Source organism: Convolutriloba macropyga, chromosome 6 (assembly GCF_964194025.1).
Source record: "Convolutriloba macropyga chromosome 6, txConMacr16.3, whole genome shotgun sequence".
NCBI classification, from domain to species: Eukaryota; Metazoa; Xenacoelomorpha; order Acoela; family Convolutidae; genus Convolutriloba; species Convolutriloba macropyga.
Genome location: NC_134473.1, coordinates 58,640,199 through 58,660,890, shown reverse-complemented (window position 1 = coordinate 58,660,890; position 20,692 = coordinate 58,640,199). Strand labels below are relative to the sequence as shown.

At 35.1% G+C, this 20,692-nt stretch overlaps 1 protein-coding gene across 1 annotated transcript in view; it reads left to right on the top strand.

The window, feature by feature from the left end:
• The first annotated feature begins 2,498 nt into the window (after positions 1-2,498).
• LOC142341083 (calcium-independent phospholipase A2-gamma-like) overlaps positions 2,499-20,692 on the top strand; it is a 35,596-nt gene continuing 17,402 nt past the window's right edge. Inside the window, exons 1-7 of the mRNA XM_075391945.1 lie at positions 2,499-2,685; positions 2,806-2,878; positions 2,947-3,096; positions 3,169-3,279; positions 14,878-15,032; positions 18,665-18,833; positions 19,656-19,853. Coding sequence (XP_075248060.1) covers positions 2,525-2,685; positions 2,806-2,878; positions 2,947-3,096; positions 3,169-3,279; positions 14,878-15,032; positions 18,665-18,833; positions 19,656-19,853 — 1,017 coding nt within the window. The 5' untranslated portion in view covers positions 2,499-2,524. The remainder of the gene's footprint in view (positions 2,686-2,805; positions 2,879-2,946; positions 3,097-3,168; positions 3,280-14,877; positions 15,033-18,664; positions 18,834-19,655; positions 19,854-20,692) is intronic.

The following is a 20,692-nucleotide window of genomic DNA, read 5'->3' as shown; positions in this document are numbered from 1 at the left end:
AGATCTGAAATCCCACGTGGTATATGAAATTAAATGTAATGGATGCGGATCCATCTATGTTGGGCAAACAAGCCGGCATGTTACCACAAGGATAACAGAACATCAAAAGAAGGATTCACAGGTGGGTCAACATCTAGTTGAATGTCGTGGCGCCACGAACGACATTGAATGGAGAATTCTGGACGCCTGTCGGTCAGTAGAAAAACTAATGATCATCGAAGCTATATATATCAGCAAGCTGAAGCCGGCACTAAACACACGCGACGAATATAGGGGGAGGGAACTCACGCTAAAATATTAGTTCAAATCATAATTTTGACTAAATGTGAATGCATAGGGCAAAAAACATTTTGTGCATGACAAAACGAAATTTGCAAAACCTCCACAAGAGGGATACTTATGGTTAGGGCAAATTCGGAATAACCCTAAAAATACAAGAACATGGACAAAATCGAAAAATCCGGAATAGGAATGTTTTTAAGTAAATTGATAACAGATGTAAATATGTGTTGTAAATAGGCTAAATATTGTACATAAGGAAAAATTTTCGATTGAATTTTTTAGAATGTTTCCTAGAATTGTTTTAATTGTCATCTCAGACAAATGTAAATACATATTCATTTTATCTTTTAATTTGTAAAACAGTTTTAACCTGACGATGAACGTAAAGTTCGAAAACGTTTGTTTTAAGTATTGGAAGTAATTTTAATTTGACAAATTGGTTTCTTTTACTTAAGCTGAGTTTTCACGGTAGAGCCATTGATGGAAAAAAAAAGATTAAATTGAACAGAGTTCACGTGGCACTGAACTGACCTCTTCGTACTAAAAACTAGCTAATTTTATCATTTTTCGATCTATTTAGTCTAGTCAGTTTAATATGGAATTATTGAACTGTTGATGATTATGCGTCGATTGATACAACTAAACTGTCAAAATCTAATGCAAAAATTTGTTTTCAATCGCTTTTGCAGTTATCTGCCGACGATTTGAAATAGCTTTTTATTACACTTAATTTCCAAAATGATTACACTTAATTTCCAAAAGTCGGCTGCGCATCTGGAATTTGACATGGAATGATTGCAAACTGTAGCAAAACGAATGGTCTGCACTTTCGAGGAGTGGCAAAAGTTGGTTTGACAGATTACGTACTTCTGAAAAACATAAATTTCAGAACGGCGTAGGAGTCATTGTTCGGCCGAATCCCAAATCGAAGAGTCATATTGCTGAAAGGTTAAAGAAAGAATGTAGATGCATTAATGATATGAAAAACACAAATGGAACACTCACTCAATTGTTAATTTTAACCTATACAGATAGATGATTTTACTAGTACTAATGTAATGCCTTGAAGCAGGCGCGACAGAATTGACTAGATTAAAGCAACTTGTATGTTTTCAAAAAAGATGCTTTGTGTGGATTTTTGGAACAAAGGACTACATTGAGCTTCTGAAAGGGACTTTTGGGACTTTAGACATGCAACTGAAAATATTCTTGAGTAGGTCAGTGTAAGCAGGGCTCTTGAAAACTCTTTCTTCATACTTTCTATGGAAATGGCTAATTATTTACATCGGCACAAAATAATTTCGGGATTTGGCCAAAGAAGTGAAAGAGCAGTAAAAAATGGTCTGTTTGTCAAATCTTTCGATTTAAATAATGTTTGTTCCTTTTCTATTTGCTGTTCTTGTTTTAATTGTAGCTGTATGAGAAGTATTCTCTGACGATTTCTGGATCTCTTAATGAAGTAATTAAAAGACTCTCTCAATCATCTTCCCTCGTCCACCACTTCCCCCTTGCCTTGACCCCCTTAGACTACGATTCCGCTCACCCCGCCCCCATCCTGGTGCTAGCATCCCTCAGCACCAAGTGGCTTTTACCGAAGATCCTCATATATGTTGCTTGTAGTTAAGCTTCTGCGGAATGAATTTCAACAAGCTGTATTACTATTAGCTACGCATTTTAAAGTCTCGTAAGCGGTATCGGCTATGTTCGGCAATCGTCTGGCTCTATTGTCAGCGTTGATGGTCAGAAATAACCAACGATTCTCAGAAATCTTGCTGATTGACTGTTTTCAAATGTTAGCAACCTTTCATTTTCGAAATGATCGTGTTCAAAAGCATCCAATATTAGGAAGCACCTATAATATGGAAGTGATTTCAATTATAGTTGCTTATTATAGGTACACTATGTTTTCTATAATAACATAGCACACTTAGCAGATCGTGAGTGCCTTACGCCTAACTAATTTTCAAGTATATTACCAAAACAAACAAATCCAGGTCTCAAGGACAGTTTTTGGTGGTTTTAGACCCCCACCCCACTCGTATAACACTCCACCCCTTCTCTTTGCCGCCACTAATGTACCATCTTTTTCTACTTTTCCCTCTCTCAGTTAAACGAAAGCTAGCCTCCCTAAGCCCCAGCTAGATATTGACAAAGCCAACCGCTCGCCAGTCGTTTGCGTTTCAGAGCTATTTGCCTGCAGTTAGTCGGTTGTGCTTTGAATTTTTGAACTTATTCTAGATGAATGAGCAGAACATCCGATAGAGTTCTTCTATTAATTTCCAGCAGGATTGTCAGTGGCGTAAAACGTGATATTCAACCGTTTCGATTGCTGAACAGCCAACTGAAGAAGGATAGCAAATCTGACACAGAGAGTGAAAAAAATCAATCCTGGGATGTTCTGAGGTGAGACGATCAGAATATGTGTTTCCGGTTTTTTTATCGTTAAATTAATTGCTTTTCAGGTAAATACGTTTGTCATGAATTTGATAAATTCGTGTTTCGTAAGTGATGGTGCGGTTTTAGGAATATCTCAAGCACGTTTAAATGGACGGATTCGAAGGGCACTGTAGATGATTCTGATACCTCTTCAAAAAAGGTACAAAAGATGAGAAAAAGTTGCAAGCAGAGATTATTGATTTTATAAGCCTTAGGTTTTGTTTTCAGGCACAATCCAGAAATAATGGTTTACTCAAAGAAGCTAAAGTAGTCGAATCGAAAGTCAATATTTTGAATGATAAGCAACAGAGCCAGCTTGATATATCCAAGCCTTGCCTTAGTATCAAAGGCAATAACCATGACGAAACATCTCAGAAGGTATGACTGTGCTGACAATCTCGAAAACTAAACTGGATTATAAGTTTTTTTCTAGACTGCTTGTTTCTTCAGATTGTGAAAAAGCTTTTGGAGGCATCATCGGTGATATCAAAAGTAGCTCAGCTCAATATCCTGAATGAGCACCTCGCCAAAGACAATTCTTTCCTCAATAATGCGCAAAAAGTAAGTAAGGTTCAAAAGAACGTAGCCAATTGTCGATTAACCAACTCGTTAAACCCCTATATTGGCAAAATTTTTCAAATAATTCTTCTGGTATTTTCGGCATTTCGTGTGTCTATCTGAGACTGAGAGGTTTGTTTTCTAATAGCCGCACAGCGATAGCCTTATCTTGGTTTTTTGACGACTCGAAGAGGATTATTGGTTTTCTTAAGGTTTTTTAACCGGAAGTACTATTCGTTCAGACGGTGTTTTGACCTAAAAGCGAAAGAGTTAAATTGCGATGTGAACAAATTTTTCTGAGCGAGAGAAGTTTTTTTGACCATGTGCTTCGATCAGTGAATGACTTTTCGACTTTGAAAGGTGTTTTTTGACAGAATGTCGCATATAGATTACATTTTAAGCCAATTTTTTAACTTGAAATTTGTTTTTTTTTGTAGAAAGTTTTCGAATGATGCTGCATTAATATATAACTCTCTGAAATTGATACCACAAAGTTTTGCAGAGTCTAATAATTCTTTTCAAGTGTAAAATGGGCACATATTTCTGTATTTTAGTTGACCGGACTTTTTTCTGAAAAATCAGTGTATATGGAGACTATCGTGTGGCAATTCGTGCATTGAGCAATTCTTTTGGACGTGAGGTATTTTTATGTGTTTTTGTAAAATTATACACAAGCTAATCCGTTTTGTTGCAATTTTTCTCCAATTTTTCTTTTTTGTGTGTTTTTGGTTTAATTTAGTTGAAAAAGACTTTCTATGAACAGCCAGTTGTGCAATTTTTTTTAAATTGAAAGTTGATGTATTTTTTGATGTATAATCTCTGAAATTCAATGAAGACTTGTTTCTTTTTTGCAATTTTAATGTTTTTATTTGATTTTAATATTTTGACAATTGTTCCGCCAAGTATTATAATTTCTCGAATCTCTAGTCTGTTTTTAATTTTTATTCTAGACAGAAGAATGTGGAACAGTTTTGATTTTTTCTGCTAAATGAAAAAATATACTTATTTTTTGATCATTGAAATTTTGGAGTGTATTTGAAACAGGATGTAAAATTCAATGTCGTATGTGCAAACTAAATGTTTAGGTCAAACAGCTGACTGAATCGAAGAGCAGAGAGAAAAGAGCGGCTTTTGCTTATATCGTTATTGAAAGGGAGAGAGGAAGATAGTTGTGAAAAAATTTTCGATAAGCGTCAATTGCGTTCTTGACAATTATCCAAACTATTAGTTTAAAATTAGTTTACTATGTGTTCGGAAGCATTTTTGACCATCTGAAGCTTATATTACGTTTTAAGATTCATTTTTTAGCTATTTTTGCTATTTTGCCTTGTTTTAAGCTTTCGTAGCAATTTGTGTGCTTCAATTTTTATAGAATTTGCGTTGTGTTGTTGAAACAATTTGTTCTAGCAGTTTTGGTCATCTCTCGTTTCGATTGTTAAATAATTTAAAATGATGAAGAAAATTCTTTTAATTTCGTGGCTAAATTCGAGCAGACTTTTTCCGATTTTTATGTTTTTTTAAATTGTTCGACTATTTCTTCTGATCACGCTTCTCGCTGTGGTCAATAGTTTGCATCTAAGTAGTACCAAACGTATGTGCCCTCATTCTTGAGTATTAGAGTCTTGCGTTTTTGATTTTGAATATTACTTTTTGAAAGATCTCTTAGGGCTTTTTTTTTACCTTATAGAGCTTATGTGTCTCATAAAACTGAGAGTCCGAAATCTTAACCAAAAAGTAGCGGTCTATTAAAGGACTGGTGGTCTGGCTATCTTATTTTTTAGTTGTTCAATTCATGGAAGGCCACATGGTTTTAGCCAAATATTGGTTGGGAAGAATCTTCAAAGCTAAACAGGGCACTTCCCTTAAATAAGTTTAACAGTTTCTTCAGATTTTTGTCCTGTTCATATTTTATTTGCTTAATACTTTGTCAAATTATGGCAGGCAGAGTGATGTACTGAAGATTGTAATTAGTATTTTTTCATCTTAATGGTTCCGAAATTGCAAAGTTTAGCTTATGTAAAGACTTTTTTTAGATACCAGTTTTCGGTTTTGTCGGTCATCGTCTCATTTCTTTTTCCTCGGGTTTCTCTTTATGAACCCGTTTCATGAGGTTCTCTGTCAATTATTAGTATTTGGTGTCAAACAACCTGTATTACCTGGTCTTTTACTGTTATTTTTTGAGTCGCAACTAAAATTAAATTTTATCAGATGGTATATCAGTTTTTATAAGTTTTTTCATGAAATTTTTCCTGTTTTTGTTTAAAAATACTTTGTATAATTATGCGTCATTGTGTGCATTGCGTCAGCGGGGATGGTCACTCTCCTTCTTCGGGTCGGTTCCGGAATTCTTTTGGCTATGTTTTTATATCGTCAAGGTTTTTGTTACGACCATATGACTTCACAAATGCTTTTTGTTCATTTGTTCATGCAATTTCAACTGAAATTCGCGTGTGAAGTCTTTTTTCACTCTTAGTGGAGCGAATTTTTTGTTCATTTGCGTGATTAAGTTTTTGGTCACAGGTGACTCACGTCACTCTCAAAGATGACTTCCTCACTTTAAAATTGACTTTTCTTTACTTTAATACAAAGAGATAAGGACACGTGTATGTGTGTGACTCTAAATGATGGTTATTTGAGATATGCTAATAGAGGCAGCAGTAACTATACAGATTCTCAATCAAAATATAACATCTCATCCTTTAATGAAAAGAGTAATTTTTTGGTCTATTTTTTATTGTTTTACTGTTTTTTTTTGAGACTGCAGATCTACAAAGCTATTGCGGCTCTGCCAGCTATGTTTTAACAATTTTTACTAACTGGTTCTACGCTAGCAGGTGGGGCAGTTAAAACTTCCGCCACTAAAAATACAAGTTTTAGGGGAATGTGACTTTCATTTTCCGATTTCCTTTAGTTTTGAATTTAATTCTAAACCTGTTCATACTAAACGGGACCTGCATACTTCTATTAGCATTCCCTGTATATCATTTAATTTAAATAGCCGCATAACGGTAGCTTGGGCTATTATGGGCCTTCTCTTGGTTTTTCCGTCGTCAAGATTTTTGTGGCCACCATACGACGTCACGTTCACTTCAAATCTGCTTGTTCATTCATTCATGAAATTTCCGCTTTCGTAATTGCTATGGTAACGTCATTTTCACTCTTATTGGAGCAAGTGTTTTTGCTCATTCGCGTGATTTTGCTTGGTCATGGTAGTCACTTTGAGAAATTTTTCTTCTTGGGGTCTGTTTTATTTAAATTATGCCTTTGAAACTGGAGATCTACGCTATCCAAGCTATCTTGACTATTTTCTGGCAGCTGCCAGCTATATTTTTTACAGCTATATTTGGTTTTGTCAAATTTGACCTGTTTTCATCTGATCAATTTTGGACTGACGCTTTCGAGTTTTTGTCCTCATCCACTCTTGTCCCGTCCAATTGCACACCGCTAACAGCACCCTCGGCACTCGCTCTACCCAATGGGCCCCAGTCAAGCTGCTCAAAAAAACTTCATTGCATTCCTTTTATTGCCTCACTTCCCTCTCGCTTAAGTTAGTCTCACTGATCCAGAGCTATCAACTGCCGAAGTCAACTGTACGGCAGTTGTTTTTGAAATCAATGAGACCGACGTTTGTCGATGTTATTTTTTTTGCGTTTTTTGTTGCGACTATTTGATTACGCGTGTCAGTGACTTGCTGACGCCTACTACTCCTTAGTTGGGTTTGTGTGCGTTTTTGTTCCTCTCTTGTCTCTTGGTATTCTGTTACTATTTTAAGGTCGATCGTGAGATATTTTTTTTTAGGATACATGAGTTACTTTCTAAATAGGTTCTGTGTTCACTTGTTCAATCTAATTTGTGAATTATTACTCTAATGAAAACTGGTCAATCTAACTGGATTATTATGGAGCTCTAGTACTTGCAGTAGAGGTCAATCTAACTGGTTTATTATAAAGTTCCAGGCAGTACTTGAAGTCTATGGTTGTTTGAAAATTTGATTTAAAGTTAAGGATAGCGTTTGTATTCAGATTTTTCAATAGCACTTTGTCTTTGGTGTAAGTGGTATTTTAAACTGAGAGTTTCAACAGTCTATTTCACGGCAATTATACTGCAAAATTCTGGCTATATTTTGTATTCTTGTTAATAGCCACAAAGCGATATCTGTGCTACTATTGCCCTTCTTTGGTTTTTATAATTCAAAGAATTTGAATTGTATTGGGGCGCTGTCTTTTTTAAAGATCTGTTCACACATTTTCATGATTTTTGAAATCAAATTGGAGTAGTGATTTTGGTCACGCCGAAACAGGAAGTGGAACGAAAAAGCGAGTGATTTTGCGGCGTGAAATTTTTCCACTCGAATTTTAGAATAGAGTGAGAAAATAGTGGTTAAACCAAAACTTGCTTTCTAGCTAGCGTTTTTTTTCTCATGTAGCATTTTCTCATTTATTTTTGCAGTTTTTTCAATTTTTTATTGGACTTTTTTCTAAATGGTTTTCCCAATCCCTTCATAGTTCATTCTAGTCCTATTTTTTCTGTTTCATCCAAATTTCCATTTCTCGCTAGTGGTTTTTCGGCCACATGCGGCATTCTGACATTGATTTTCTTTTTTTTTAAATTTTTTGATCTGGCATTTTTTATAAATGGTTTTCACTGTTCACTATTAGTTCTTTCTAGGTCTAGTTTTTTGTTTAGTCAATGAAAATTTTTTGAATTGTTTGTCAGGACTTGTCCTGCTATGTTCTTTTATTTCGACGTCAGGATTTTTGTTACGACCATTTTTGTTCATTCGTTCATGCAATTTTCAACTGAATTGCATGCGTGACGTCACTTTTTATTCTTACTGGAGCGAGTGTTTTGTTCACTCGCGTGAATAACTTTTAGGTCCAAGTGACTAACTTCACTCTCAAAAATGACTTCCTCACTATTGACTTTTTGTTAATTGAAGAGGTAAGGTTAAGTGAGTTTGTGTCACTCTAATTGAAGGGTTTTTGTGGCAGCTAATAGAAGCAGCAAAAAGTTAAACAGGTTTTTAAAGCATAACAGCTCAGCATTTTAAAAAAGTATTTTTTGGTCTGTTTCATGAAATATCTTTTTGAGACTACAGATCCATAAAGCTATTGAGGTTATTTTCTGGCAATCTGACAGCTATGTTTCTTATTGACTCATGACGGCCATTCTTTTGGTTTTGCTATTGGTTGAAATTTATTTTGTTGGTTTGCTAATTTTTCTGATTCGTGACAATAATATAATACATAAGATTTTAATATTCTGGAGTTTTTGTTTTTCGTGGGTTTATCATGTGATTGAGATCAAATCCAGAACCGTAAGTTGTTGTATTTTAATCGTTTTCATTTTTTTGGCTTTATTCGGATTGAGACCCTGTTGTTTATGTTGTACCTCTGAATGTGGCTTTATTATCCTAAAATATTAGGGCTAGATGTCTCTTTCTTATTTATTTTCAAGGTGCTTTTAGCATGAATTTATTAGGTTCACTTGAGGCTGCTCTGCAAGGTGTCTGATTTGATGTTTCTAGTTCGGCTTTGTTATGAGATTAAATAACTATTTCGTGAGCTAGGCATTAGTGAACTAGTTTATTGTTTTCAGTTTATAGCTGAAGTTATTGTTTTGTCGTTGAACTTAGCCTTATTAATGACAGTCCTCAGTGGTTTCTTATGCGTAAAGTTTAAATAATTTGAAAAATTGCAGTTGAGAGTTAGTGGTTTTTATATGCTTTACACAATTTGTATTCAACGAATTTTGCCTCTGTCTGTTGCTTTTTGTCTTGTAACTTTTTCTTTATATTAACAGCTAGCATCGGGTTTCGAATGCGGCATAATGTGATTGATATATGGGATCAAGTTTTAAACTTATGTTTTCGTTTATTTAAACACCGTATGATTTTTAAAGGTCTGTGTAATTTTTGGAGTCCTGTCTTTGTTGTAATTTTTGCCCTTTTCAGCTTATTTAAAATAAGATTGATAGACTTTGACGCCACTAAATTTCAATTTTATTCCGATTTTTTGTTCATTGTAGCAACACTAGTTATCGGAAAAAGATGTTCTGTAACTTTTTGTAGATTTTTTATGTAGGGTCAACGTAATTTGCTTATGTATGTTAACTGTCAAATTTCCTGTTGCTTGGGGAATCGTGATCTTCGGGTAATTCAATAATTCGTTGAATTGGTAATTTAGGGTTTGTTCTGAAACTTTTTTACTTTTTGCAATTTTCGACTCACCATTTAAGACTTATTGCGTTTATCTATTTCAACAGAACTTTTTTTTGTTTCAGGGTTTTTTCAGAAATTTTTTAAATTAATCTTGATCAAAATTTGAAGCAGTCATTCTGAACTTATATCTTTTTTGATGCCGCCTTTTTCTGCGACCAATTTCATTTTTTCCATTTCTGTCCTCGAGGAAATTTTTCAAGCTTAACTCATGATGTTGTGTGATCTAAATTGCTATGATCAGGAAATTAATTTTTTTGTTAAAACAAATGCGATCGAAGTATAGGCATTTACAACTTCTTGATAGCGGAGTGGATAATGCGGCTTCAAGCCCCTTCCGAGGCAGAATGTGTGCACCGATGAAATTTATCTAGGGAAAACTCTCTGAATTGAATTGCCCTGCCTGTCTTTCGAGAGTAATTTTTTAAACGTGTCTGTCTTTTTTATGCAAAATTTTTGCTTGACAATTTTGACTTTTGGAGTGACTTTTACGCCCTTGACTTTCTGCGTTTCGGGTGATCTAAAATTTTCTCTCAATCACAATTTCAAGCAGTTGAATTCAATTGGCGGCAATTTACCAAATGTCAAATGAAAAGTGCGCCGAAAATTATGCTATTTTTTACTTTAAATCTTAATAGTGGTATATGTTAACCTATGTGGTTAATTGAAGCCCACTATTGAGCTTCTTAGTCTCATTTGGCTCCTCCCTCCCCCCTCGACTGAAGCAGGCTGCAATTCATTAGAGCTCCCACTCGTCGTTCGAGAGCAATTCTTGCGACGTTTAGTCGGTTATGTTTTAAGCTGTTGATATTAACACTTTGTCAAAAGAGCATTTTTTTAAAAAAAAGCATGAACCGTTAAGAGTACGATCTCGGAAACCAAAAGCACCATAGGATTGGATAGCATGAGATTAAATGATTAAGATAAGTACAGGGATGAGTGACCGGTTATTTATTAGCTGTACTCATTGAATTATATAACCTTGTTTGAAATACCCGCCAACTTTTTAAGAAATAGATAGGCTCTCCTTATTTTTTCCGTTTGAATCACAGCAGTTAATAGTACGAGTTTTTTTCGCTTTTTTGAAATTCTCATACTCAATTGGCGACGTTTTTTCACAAATGAGAATTCAGAAGTGCATTACCATTGGTTAATTTTTAGTAGCTGCCGTCAGCCTCTCAACGGCTATTATTTAGGTGCGCTCCTTTTTTACAATTCAAAGAATTGGAATTGTATTGGGGCGCTGTTTTTTTTAAGAGCTGTCCGCAAATTTTTATGATTTTTGAATTCAAATTGCAGTAGCGATATTGGTCACGCCGAAATAGGAAAAGGAGCAAAAAAGCTTTTAAAGTAGAGTGAGAAAACGGTGTTTGAACAAAAATTCGCTTTCTCGCTAATGGTTTTTTGTTCACATGCGGCATTTTTACATTGATTTACTGTTTTTTTTATTTGATCTGATTTTTTTTAGAAATAGTTTTTCCAATTCACTTAGTCCGTATTAGGTCTAATTTTTTGTTTAGTCAATGAAAATTTTTTGAATTGTTTGTCAGGACTTGTCCTGCTATGTTCTTTTATTTCGACGTCAGGATTTTTGTTACGACCATTTTTGTTCATTCGTTCATGCAATTTTCAACTGAATTGCATGCGTGACGTCACTTTTTATTCTTACTGGAGCGAGTGTTTTGTTCACTCGCGTGAATAACTTTTAGGTCCAAGTGACTAGCTTCACTCTCAAAAATGACTTCCTCACTATTGACTTTTTGTTAATTGAAGAGGTAAGGTTAAGTGAGTTTGTGTCACTCTAATTGAAGGGTTTTTGTGGCAGCTAATAGAAGCAGCAAAAAGTTAAACAGGTTTTTAAAGCATAACAGCTCAGCATTTTAAAAAAGTATTTTTTGGTCTGTTTCATGAAATATCTTTTTGAGACTACAGATCCATAAAGCTATTGAGGTTATTTTCTGGCAATCTGACAGCTATGTTTCTTATTGACTCATGACGGCCATTCTTTTGGTTTTGCTATTGGTTGAAATTTATTTTGTTGGTTTGCTAATTTTTCTGATTCGTGGCAATAATATAATACATAAGATTTTAATATTCTGGAGTTTTTGTTTTTCGTGGGTTTATCATGTGATTGAGATCAAATCCAGAACCGTAAGTTGTTGTATTTTAATCGTTTTCATTTTTTTGGCTTTATTCGGATTGAGACCCTGTTGTTTATGTTGTACCTCTGAATGTGGCTTTATTATCCTAAAATATTAGGGCTAGATGTCTCTTTCTTATTTATTTTCAAGGTGCTTTTAGCATGAATTTATTAGGTTCACTTGAGGCTGCTCTGCAAGGTGTCTGATTTGATGTTTCTAGTTCGGCTTTGTTATGAGATTAAATAACTATTTCGTGAGCTAGGCATTAGTGAACTAGTTTATTGTTTTCAGTTTATAGCTGAAGTTATTGTTTTGTCGTTGAACTTAGCCTTATTAATGACAGTCCTCAGTGGTTTCTTATGCGTAAAGTTTAAATAATTTGAAAAATTGCAGTTGAGAGTTAGTGGTTTTTATATGCTTTACACAATTTGTATTCAACGAATTTTGCCTCTGTCTGTTGCTTTTTGTCTTGTAACTTTTTCTTTATATTAACAGCTAGCATCGGGTTTCGAATGCGGCATAATGTGATTGATATATGGGATCAAGTTTTAAACTTATGTTTTCGTTTATTTAAACACCGTATGATTTTTAAAGGTCTGTGTAATTTTTGGAGTCCTGTCTTTGTTGTAATTTTTGCCCTTTTCAGCTTATTTAAAATAAGATTGATAGACTTTGACGCCACTAAATTTCAATTTTATTCCGATTTTTTGTTCATTGTAGCAACACTAGTTATCGGAAAAAGATGTTCTGTAGCTTTTTGTAGATTTTTTATGTAGGGTCAACGTAATTTGCTTATGTATGTTAACTGTCAAATTTCCTGTTGCTTGGGGAATCGTGATCTTCGGGTAATTCAATAATTCGTTGAATTGGTAATTTAGGGTTTGTTCTGAAACTTTTTTACTTTTTGCAATTTTCGACTCACCATTTAAGACTTATTGCGTTTATCTATTTCAACAGAACTTTTTTTTGTTTCAGGGTTTTTTCAGAAATTTTTTAAATTAATCTTGATCAAAATTTGAAGCAGTCATTGTGAACTTATGTCTTTTTTGATGCCGCCTTTTTCTGCGACCAATTTCATTTTTTCCATTTCTGTCCTCGAGGAAATTTTTCAAGCTTAACTCATGATGTTGCGTGATCTAAATTGCTATGATCAGGAAATTAATTTTTTTGTTAAAACAAATGCGATCGAAGTATAGGCATTTACAACTTCTTGATAGCGGAGTGGATAATGCGGCTTCAAGCCCCTTCCGAGGCAGAATGTGTGCACCGATGAAATTTATCTAGGCAAAACTCTCTGAATTGAATTGCCCTGCCTGTCTTTCGAGAGTAATTTTTTAAACGTGTCTGTCTTTTTTATGCAAAATTTTTGCTTGACAATTTTGACTTTTGGAGTGACTTTTACGCCCTTGACTTTCTGCGTTTCGGGTGATCTAAAATTTTCTCTCAATCACAATTTCAAGCAGTTGAATTCAATTGGCGGCAATTTACCAAATGTCAAATGAAAAGTGCGCCGAAAATTATGCTATTTTTTACTTTAAATCTTAATAGTGGTATATGTTAACCTATGTGGTTAATTGAAGCCCACTATTGAGCTTCTTAGTCACATTTGGCTCCTCCCTCCCCCCTCGACTGAAGCAGGCTGCAATTCATTAGAGCTCCCACTCGTCGTTCGAGAGCAATTCTTGCGACGTTTAGTCGGTTATGTTTTAAGCTGTTGATATTAACACTTTGTCAAAAGAGCATTTTTTAAAAAAAGCATGAACCGTTAAGAGTACGGTCTCGGAAACCAAAAGCACCATAGGATTGGATAGCATGAGATTAAATGATTAAGATAAGTACAGGGATGAGTGACCGGTTATTTATTAGCTGTACTCATTGAATTATATAACCTTGTTTGAAATACCCGCCAACTTTTTAAGAAATAGATAGGCTCTCCTTATTTTTTCCGTTTGAATCACAGCAGTTAATAGTGCGAGTTTTTTTCGCTTTTTTGAAATTCTCATACTCAATTGGCGACGTTTTTTCACAAATGAGAATTCAGAAGTGCATTACCATTGGTTAATTTTTAGTAGCTGCCGTCAGCCTCTCAACGGCTATTATTTAGGTGCGCTCCTTTTTTACAATTCAAAGAATTGGAATTGTATTGGGGCGCTGTTTTTTTTAAGAGCTGTCCGCAAATTTTTATGATTTTTGAATTCAAATTGCAGTAGCGATATTGGTCACGCCGAAATAGGAAAAGGAGCAAAAAAGCTTTTAAAGTAGAGTGAGAAAACGGTGTTTGAACAAAAATTCGCTTTCTCGCTAATGGTTTTTTGTTCACATGCGGCATTTTTACATTGATTTACTGTTTTTTTTATTTGATCTGATTTTTTTAGAAATAGTTTTTCCAATTCACTGAGTCCGTATTAGGTCTAATTTTTTGTTTAGTCAATGAAAATCCGAACTGTACGTCAGGACTTGTCCTGCTGTTTTTTTTAATTCGCTTTACTTTTTGATCACGTTTTTCGTTTTAAATAAGTCACGATTTTCACGCTTGACTTCTGACTTACTTCACTCACTGTTTCAACTGAATGGATTTTAAATTCTTTCACGTATTGAATTACGTAATGTAGTGAATACGACCAAAGTCATTAAGTAAAAATGCATTAGGTTATCAAAGTTCCTTAAAAAGATTGCCAGCTGGTATTAGTATTGAGCTTAATAGCCTTCAGTTTACAGGCTGAATAATCGTAATTTTAGATTGTAACTTAATATGCAGAATTTACGCGCCAAATAAGATTACTTTGACACTTAGAAAAATTCGGTTGATTTCTATCTCAGTTTTTTTTTCTTTTTCAATCCCAATGTGCGGCGAGCGGGTCAACGGCGGCTATTTTCAGGCAATTTGCCGGCTATGTTTCTGTTTTAATGCTTTCAGTATAACTTACAGGCTAAGTACTTACTTTCAGTATAAAGTTTACAGGCTGAATAATCGTAATTTTAGATTGTAACTTAATATGCAGAATTTACGCACCAAATAAGATTACTTTGACACTTAGAAAAATTCGGTTGATTTCTATCTCTGTTTTTTTTTCTTTTTCAATCCCAATGTGCGGCGAGCGGGTCAACGGCGCTATTTTCAGGCAATTTGCCGGCTATGTTTCTGTTTTAATGCTTTCAGTATAACTTTTTTATGAAGATTCTAGAGAATTGTAACCACCCCGGAATTTAAGAGCACCTGAGACACCTGTCAATTTTGTTTAGACTGCTTTGGTACATCATTTGACTGCATCCAAAGACGAGTTCTCAAAGCGGAGATACCAAGAAGCTGTGAGATGCACTCTCAACTTGATTGGGATGCCTGAAAAGCCAAAAGGTTCTGGAATAAAGATCTTGTGTATCGACGGGGGAGGCACCAGGTTATTAGCATTCAAAAAAATTGCAGGTCATGCTGCTGCTTTGCAGGAAATGATGCTCCTTTCGTTTTTGGACACTGCTTTTCCTAAGATAAGAAAGAAATTTCATCAAATTTACGTATCTAACACATTTAACCAAACGTTATAGAACGAGGAGGAGGGAGATAGACGGGGGTCAATAAGGCCCATTTAGTATCTACTCTATCACGAAAGGAAGAATTCATAGAAACAAAATCGATTAGAAGGAAAAAATATATTTGTTCTCTCCCCTTACCCTCCCTCTCCAGCCTAAAGATAATATAATTTATGTTTACAAGCTAGAAAACCGTTGCATTTAACTTGGCATGCAAACATGACAGCACAACCTTCCAGCAATACTGTAAAAAAAATTGGAAAATCTAGAAGTAAAAAATTCTGAAAGTAAGGGAGCTAGGGGTCAATTTTTTGGCCCGAGTTCAATAGATGACGCTATCATAACTTGAATTGGTTTTTTGCAGTGCTCTTTACAAAAAAAAATACTTTTCTAAACCATTTGGTGATCGATTTAGATGATTAATTTTGCTGTTATTAATGAGCAAAAGTGTTAGCTCATGTAACAACAAAATAACTCATTTAATGTTGTTTTTTGGTTTCTGTAAGCTAAATCATAAGGCTTATGTCCAAAATATTTTCAACATGGAATGAAAATGTAGCACGAAAAAAAATTCCTGTTCTCAAAAGCGGAGGCAATTTTGCTCTAGGATGAACACCACCAGTTGTATCACCAGGGATCAGAATCACCAGGGAGCAGCGCAATTTTGTCATCTGTCCTCTCGTCTGTCATAATTTCATCTGGCCTCGGTTTTTTTATGTACTTGGAATTAGGTAATTGAATCCTTATCTCTTATCTTACACTGAACAATTTTCCAACAACAAGTTTCAGGAGTTTGATGATCAGCAATTGACAAAATAAGGACTGCTTACTCAAAAATCATAATTAAAAATCGAGAGATTTTAAACTGTTTTAATATTTGTCAGTTCTTCGGTTTTCCTACAATCGCGGAGAAATTTCTTAGCCTATTATGGTTGCCAATTGTTTTCCGAAAATTTCTACACTGTTATTTGCTCAAAGGAATTTATCCTTGACTTTATGTGCTCTTGTAATATTCAGAAATTCGGTAATTTTTTTCTAGTTTGTTTTAAACTGCTCTTGAATGAAGTTCATAGCAATTTTTGTAACGTGTTGGTATTTTTTATGCAAATTTTTTGCTTGACCATTTTGCGCTTTTCTTCTAGAACATTCTTCGACTTCTGAAGTGACTTTTTCACGCTTTCGTTCTTCATTTTTGAGTTATCTCTATTGCTCTCACTCCGAACTAAAGATTGATATAAAGTCGGTTACAGCATTGCAAATGCAAGGGCCTGATAGCGGAGTGGTTAGTGCATTTGTTTATGGATCGGGAGGTTAGTGGTTCGAATCCCGGTGACGGTCAAATGTTTTTCTATTCGCCTGTCGTTCGAGAACAATTCTTCCGGCATTAGTCGGTTTATGTTTTATAGCTGTAATTTGAGCGGAGCCATGCTGCAGTGCTCTTGGTTTTCGTTTTCACACAGCAAAGTTGATCACACAGCAAAGCTGAAAAAGTCCGAATTTTCTGAATGACTACTTCCTCTCACTAACGGCAATTGCGCGCGTGACGTCATTTCTCACTTGTTCCTAGAGAAAATTTTAGGTCATTTGCGTGATTATTTTTTGATCATAAGTGACTTTCCTCACTCGATAAAATTACCTCCACACTTTTAAGTTTTTAGTTCAGTTTGAATGGTTTAAGGTCAAAGGAACTCATATGTGTAATAAAGCTCCCGAATAAAAAGGCTTCTGCTGAATGAATTTTAAAGCTTTATCTTTTTTTTTGTTGAATAAGTTTTTGTGCGGCGTCGATTACTTTTTCATTTTGTATCTGTATCTGTTTCTATCCCTATTATAAGGCACGCAAGTCTATTTCGCTCGCAGCTATTCCGGCAATATGTCGGCTCTGTTGTTTTCACTAATTTCATTCGGGTGCTTTTTTTAATGTACTTGTTTTTTGACGAGATAATTTTGTTGGCGGAAGTGCCCATTCGAGTCGTTTCCGGATTTCCTCAATTATCTAAACTAGTAATAGTGCACTTGAAAGATTTTTGACCATCTGAAGATGCAATTTTCACCATTTTGCTTTGTTCAAAGTTTTTCAAGTTGTTTTTTCCTTACAATTTTTAATTGTTGTTTAATATTTTTCTGCCAAATATTGGGCGGATGGCTGATAAAGGAGAATATGAATTAGAGTTTTTCTACGAATAGTGGTTGAAAAATTGCATTTTACATGTGAATTTGAGTATTTTATAGAAAATTTTTTGTTGATTTTTTAATCTCCTTTCCCTTTTCCTAGGTTTTTGTCTTTGGGGTACTCTTTTTCGCAGAAATGCTGGAGAATCAAATTTGTTCATTGACTTCTCATTAACGGCATTTGAGGTCAGCTGCCACTCCACAAGAACTTTTCGATTATATAAGTTAGATTTTGATAGCCTCAGTAAATAATATGACATGCACTCTAAAAATAAAATAGGGCAAAGATACTTGTAACAATTATTTTAGTCCTAAGGGCTTTTTTAATGGCCCTTTCGAGTACTCAATGATTGTCTGTATACAGCCAATCTCAGTTTTGGTATCCAAAATTACTTTCCAGTTCCACAAATTCGGTCATATTTTCGGAAGCAGTGCGTACAGATAAATTAGTATCGAAATAAAACCTAGGAACGAGTAACCTGATGTCACAAAGAATCTCATCAACAGTTTCTAGATATTAGTCAAAGATACTCAATTGTGTTGCTAATAATAAGCCTTCTCCGACATGATTTTCAACAAGTATTTGCTAAGCGTTTTCACTGGTTCGTTAGTGGCATCGGTAACTTCATTTTTCTTTCTATATTATATGGGAACGCAAGTTTATTCTGCAATTGGCCGGCTGTGTTGTTCAGCGTGGATGGCCAGAAATAGGCAGAGCTTCTCTAAAAAAAATGGCTGATTGGCAGTCGTCAAATGTGACAAACGATTCAATTTCAAAACGTTTGTGTGTTGTCACTTAAAACAATCCAATTTTTAAAAATTAACTTTATGTACCTCTAATAACATGCAACTATAATTAAAATCTTTTTTTTCCAGGATGACTCAATTTCTTGCTGAGAATGAATCAAGATATTGCATCTGAAAGGAGTAATGTGTCCAATAAGAGATTGAGTCTCAAATGAATTAGCACTAGCAATTGTGAAATGTTCATGACATCTAATTAATTGCACTCAAACGAAGTTTTCAACAATTATATTAGTCCTGTGGTCTTTTTTAATGCGATGCATTGCAACTGTTAAGGAGACAGTAATTCATGGTGTGAAGGGATGTTGTTAAGAGTTTGACCTCTCTGCCCTCATTCACCCCTCCCTCAACCCCCTCCTCAAATAGATGTGATCTATTTTTTTTCCACAATTGGTCAGCTATTACAAACTTATAATACTCAGGATGGTGCGTGCTATTTTTCTAAAGTAAAGTTTGTTATATTTTAAAACACTGAGGGAAATCAGAAATGGCATATATCCAACTGAACTTAAAGTCGATGTTTCAGAGGTCTTGCGCCGTTGGAAATGCTTGCGAAGTTAGAAAAGGCTTGTGTGGATAAAGGTGTAATAAAGAATGAAAACCCCGATTCCTCCAATGAGTTCTTGTCACAATTTGACCTCATCTGTGGAGTCAGTACGGGCTCTATCGTGGCATTCATGACTTCAGTTGCAGGGGTGAGCGAGATCTTCATATGGAGTGCTTTTCTGGAAAAGATCCGAGTCTGCTTTCTTTAAAGTTTTGAAATGGCTCTTGTTAATAGCCGCCCTCATCTTCTCAGCCGGCTATTATAGCGCTCCTATTTTTTTTTTACTTCGTCGAATAAAAAAATGTTTCGCTTTACCTCATTTTGCCGCCTTTTCAACATTTTGCGTGAAATCTTTTTGACTTCTCTAGGCTAGTTTCTCTCTTCTCTCATTCTGCTAAAAGTGATTTTGAACATCAGTTGCTCAGCAAAGCAATTCAAAATGAACAGTCAGTATAAAAAAATGAAGTCAGAAATAGAAACGGGATAAACCCATAAAGCCCAATTTTAGATGCCCGCTATTTGAACGTCGGTCCTATAAGTATTAGTTACCTCTCTCTAATGCTGATTGTTATTGATAGTAGCCCCTGTAGCCTCTCTCTAAGAAACAGAAGTATGTTCAACTACGAAATGCCATCAAAATAAATCGGACTTAAAAAAAATGTTTTTGTACGAAAATCTTTTTTTTTTCAATATCTTCTGTTATTTCAATCCCAGTCATGCTTATTGGAATCAACGGCGGCTATTTTCCGGCAATCTGCCGGGTATGTTTTACAGATGATTTCTACAAGATGTTATGCAAGCCTGAATGCTAACTGCAAACAGATAGCATGCATTTTAAATGCATACGAGATCTGTGAGAGGAACTTTTTGTCAAATGAGGATTTCTCAAACATTGTACTTTTTCCATCAAGTTTGGGGGCCAAAAAAAAGTAAATGAAATGCATACGGTCAAAAAAACTTTTGTTTTCAGATTAGTTTCACCACTTCGATAAATGTGTATCGCAAAATGGCTTCTGAAATATTCCAACGGAGCAGCATCATAGGTGTGGGATCGACACTAACTGGCAATTCCTGGTACGATACTGACAAGTGGTTAAAACACCTCCAAAGCTACGAGAGGTCTTTCGACCCTATTTACATGGCGTCTAAGGAGAAAAGCGCACCTCTGGTAAGTGATGTAGATTTAACAGAGTGTAATGGTAAATGGGAGAAAATTAAGTTCCCGTGAAACATGAACTAACTGAATATCAAAGAGTTAATCATGCTGCTATAGAAAAGATTTATGTTCTAATTCATAATATTTTTGGGTATCATTCGAATTACTTTACATAGGTCAGAACTCTGTTTCCTTAGCAGCAGGTCTTCTATTTGTTTTGAGGACGTTAGAAATTGTTTTCACCATTTTATCTTATATATACTGAACATATTTTGCGCCGTTGCCTTAACGTATGTAACTCGTGGTAACAAAGGGCAATGAAATGTGAAAAAGGTTTTTGACAACTTGTCTGGATCGGCAGAGAGAATAGGTGCTGTCTTTTTTGATTGCTCTAAAACGATATTCAAGCAATTATTGTTTTATGTCTTATATGCTAACTTTTTTGGCCGCTAATGTGGCAGCTTGCAACTAAAATTCGAATGAAAAGCGCGCCAAAATGTTTCTTATTCGCTTAAATCTTGCTTGTGGTCAATAAAAGCTCTAATAACACCATTTGAAGTCTCTCGTAAACTTTTTCCGCCGTTTTTGTAAAATATTATAAATATTTTTGCCCCTTTCATTGAGGCTCTCGTGGCTTTCGTTGGCTTGAGGGTTTTGACTTTTTGTGCAGAGAAAGGGGCATTATGTCAGAGTAGCTCTCTTTGATGTGTAGGTTCCAAGTGTACGGTTCATCGAAGCTGCCTAGGAAGCCGAACTTTATGGTTTGAAAGGCAGTTTGATATTTGGTAGACTCGGGCTATCGCCCCACCCAAACTATCTGCCCCAAAAGTGCGGCTGGCCTCCCGAGGTTA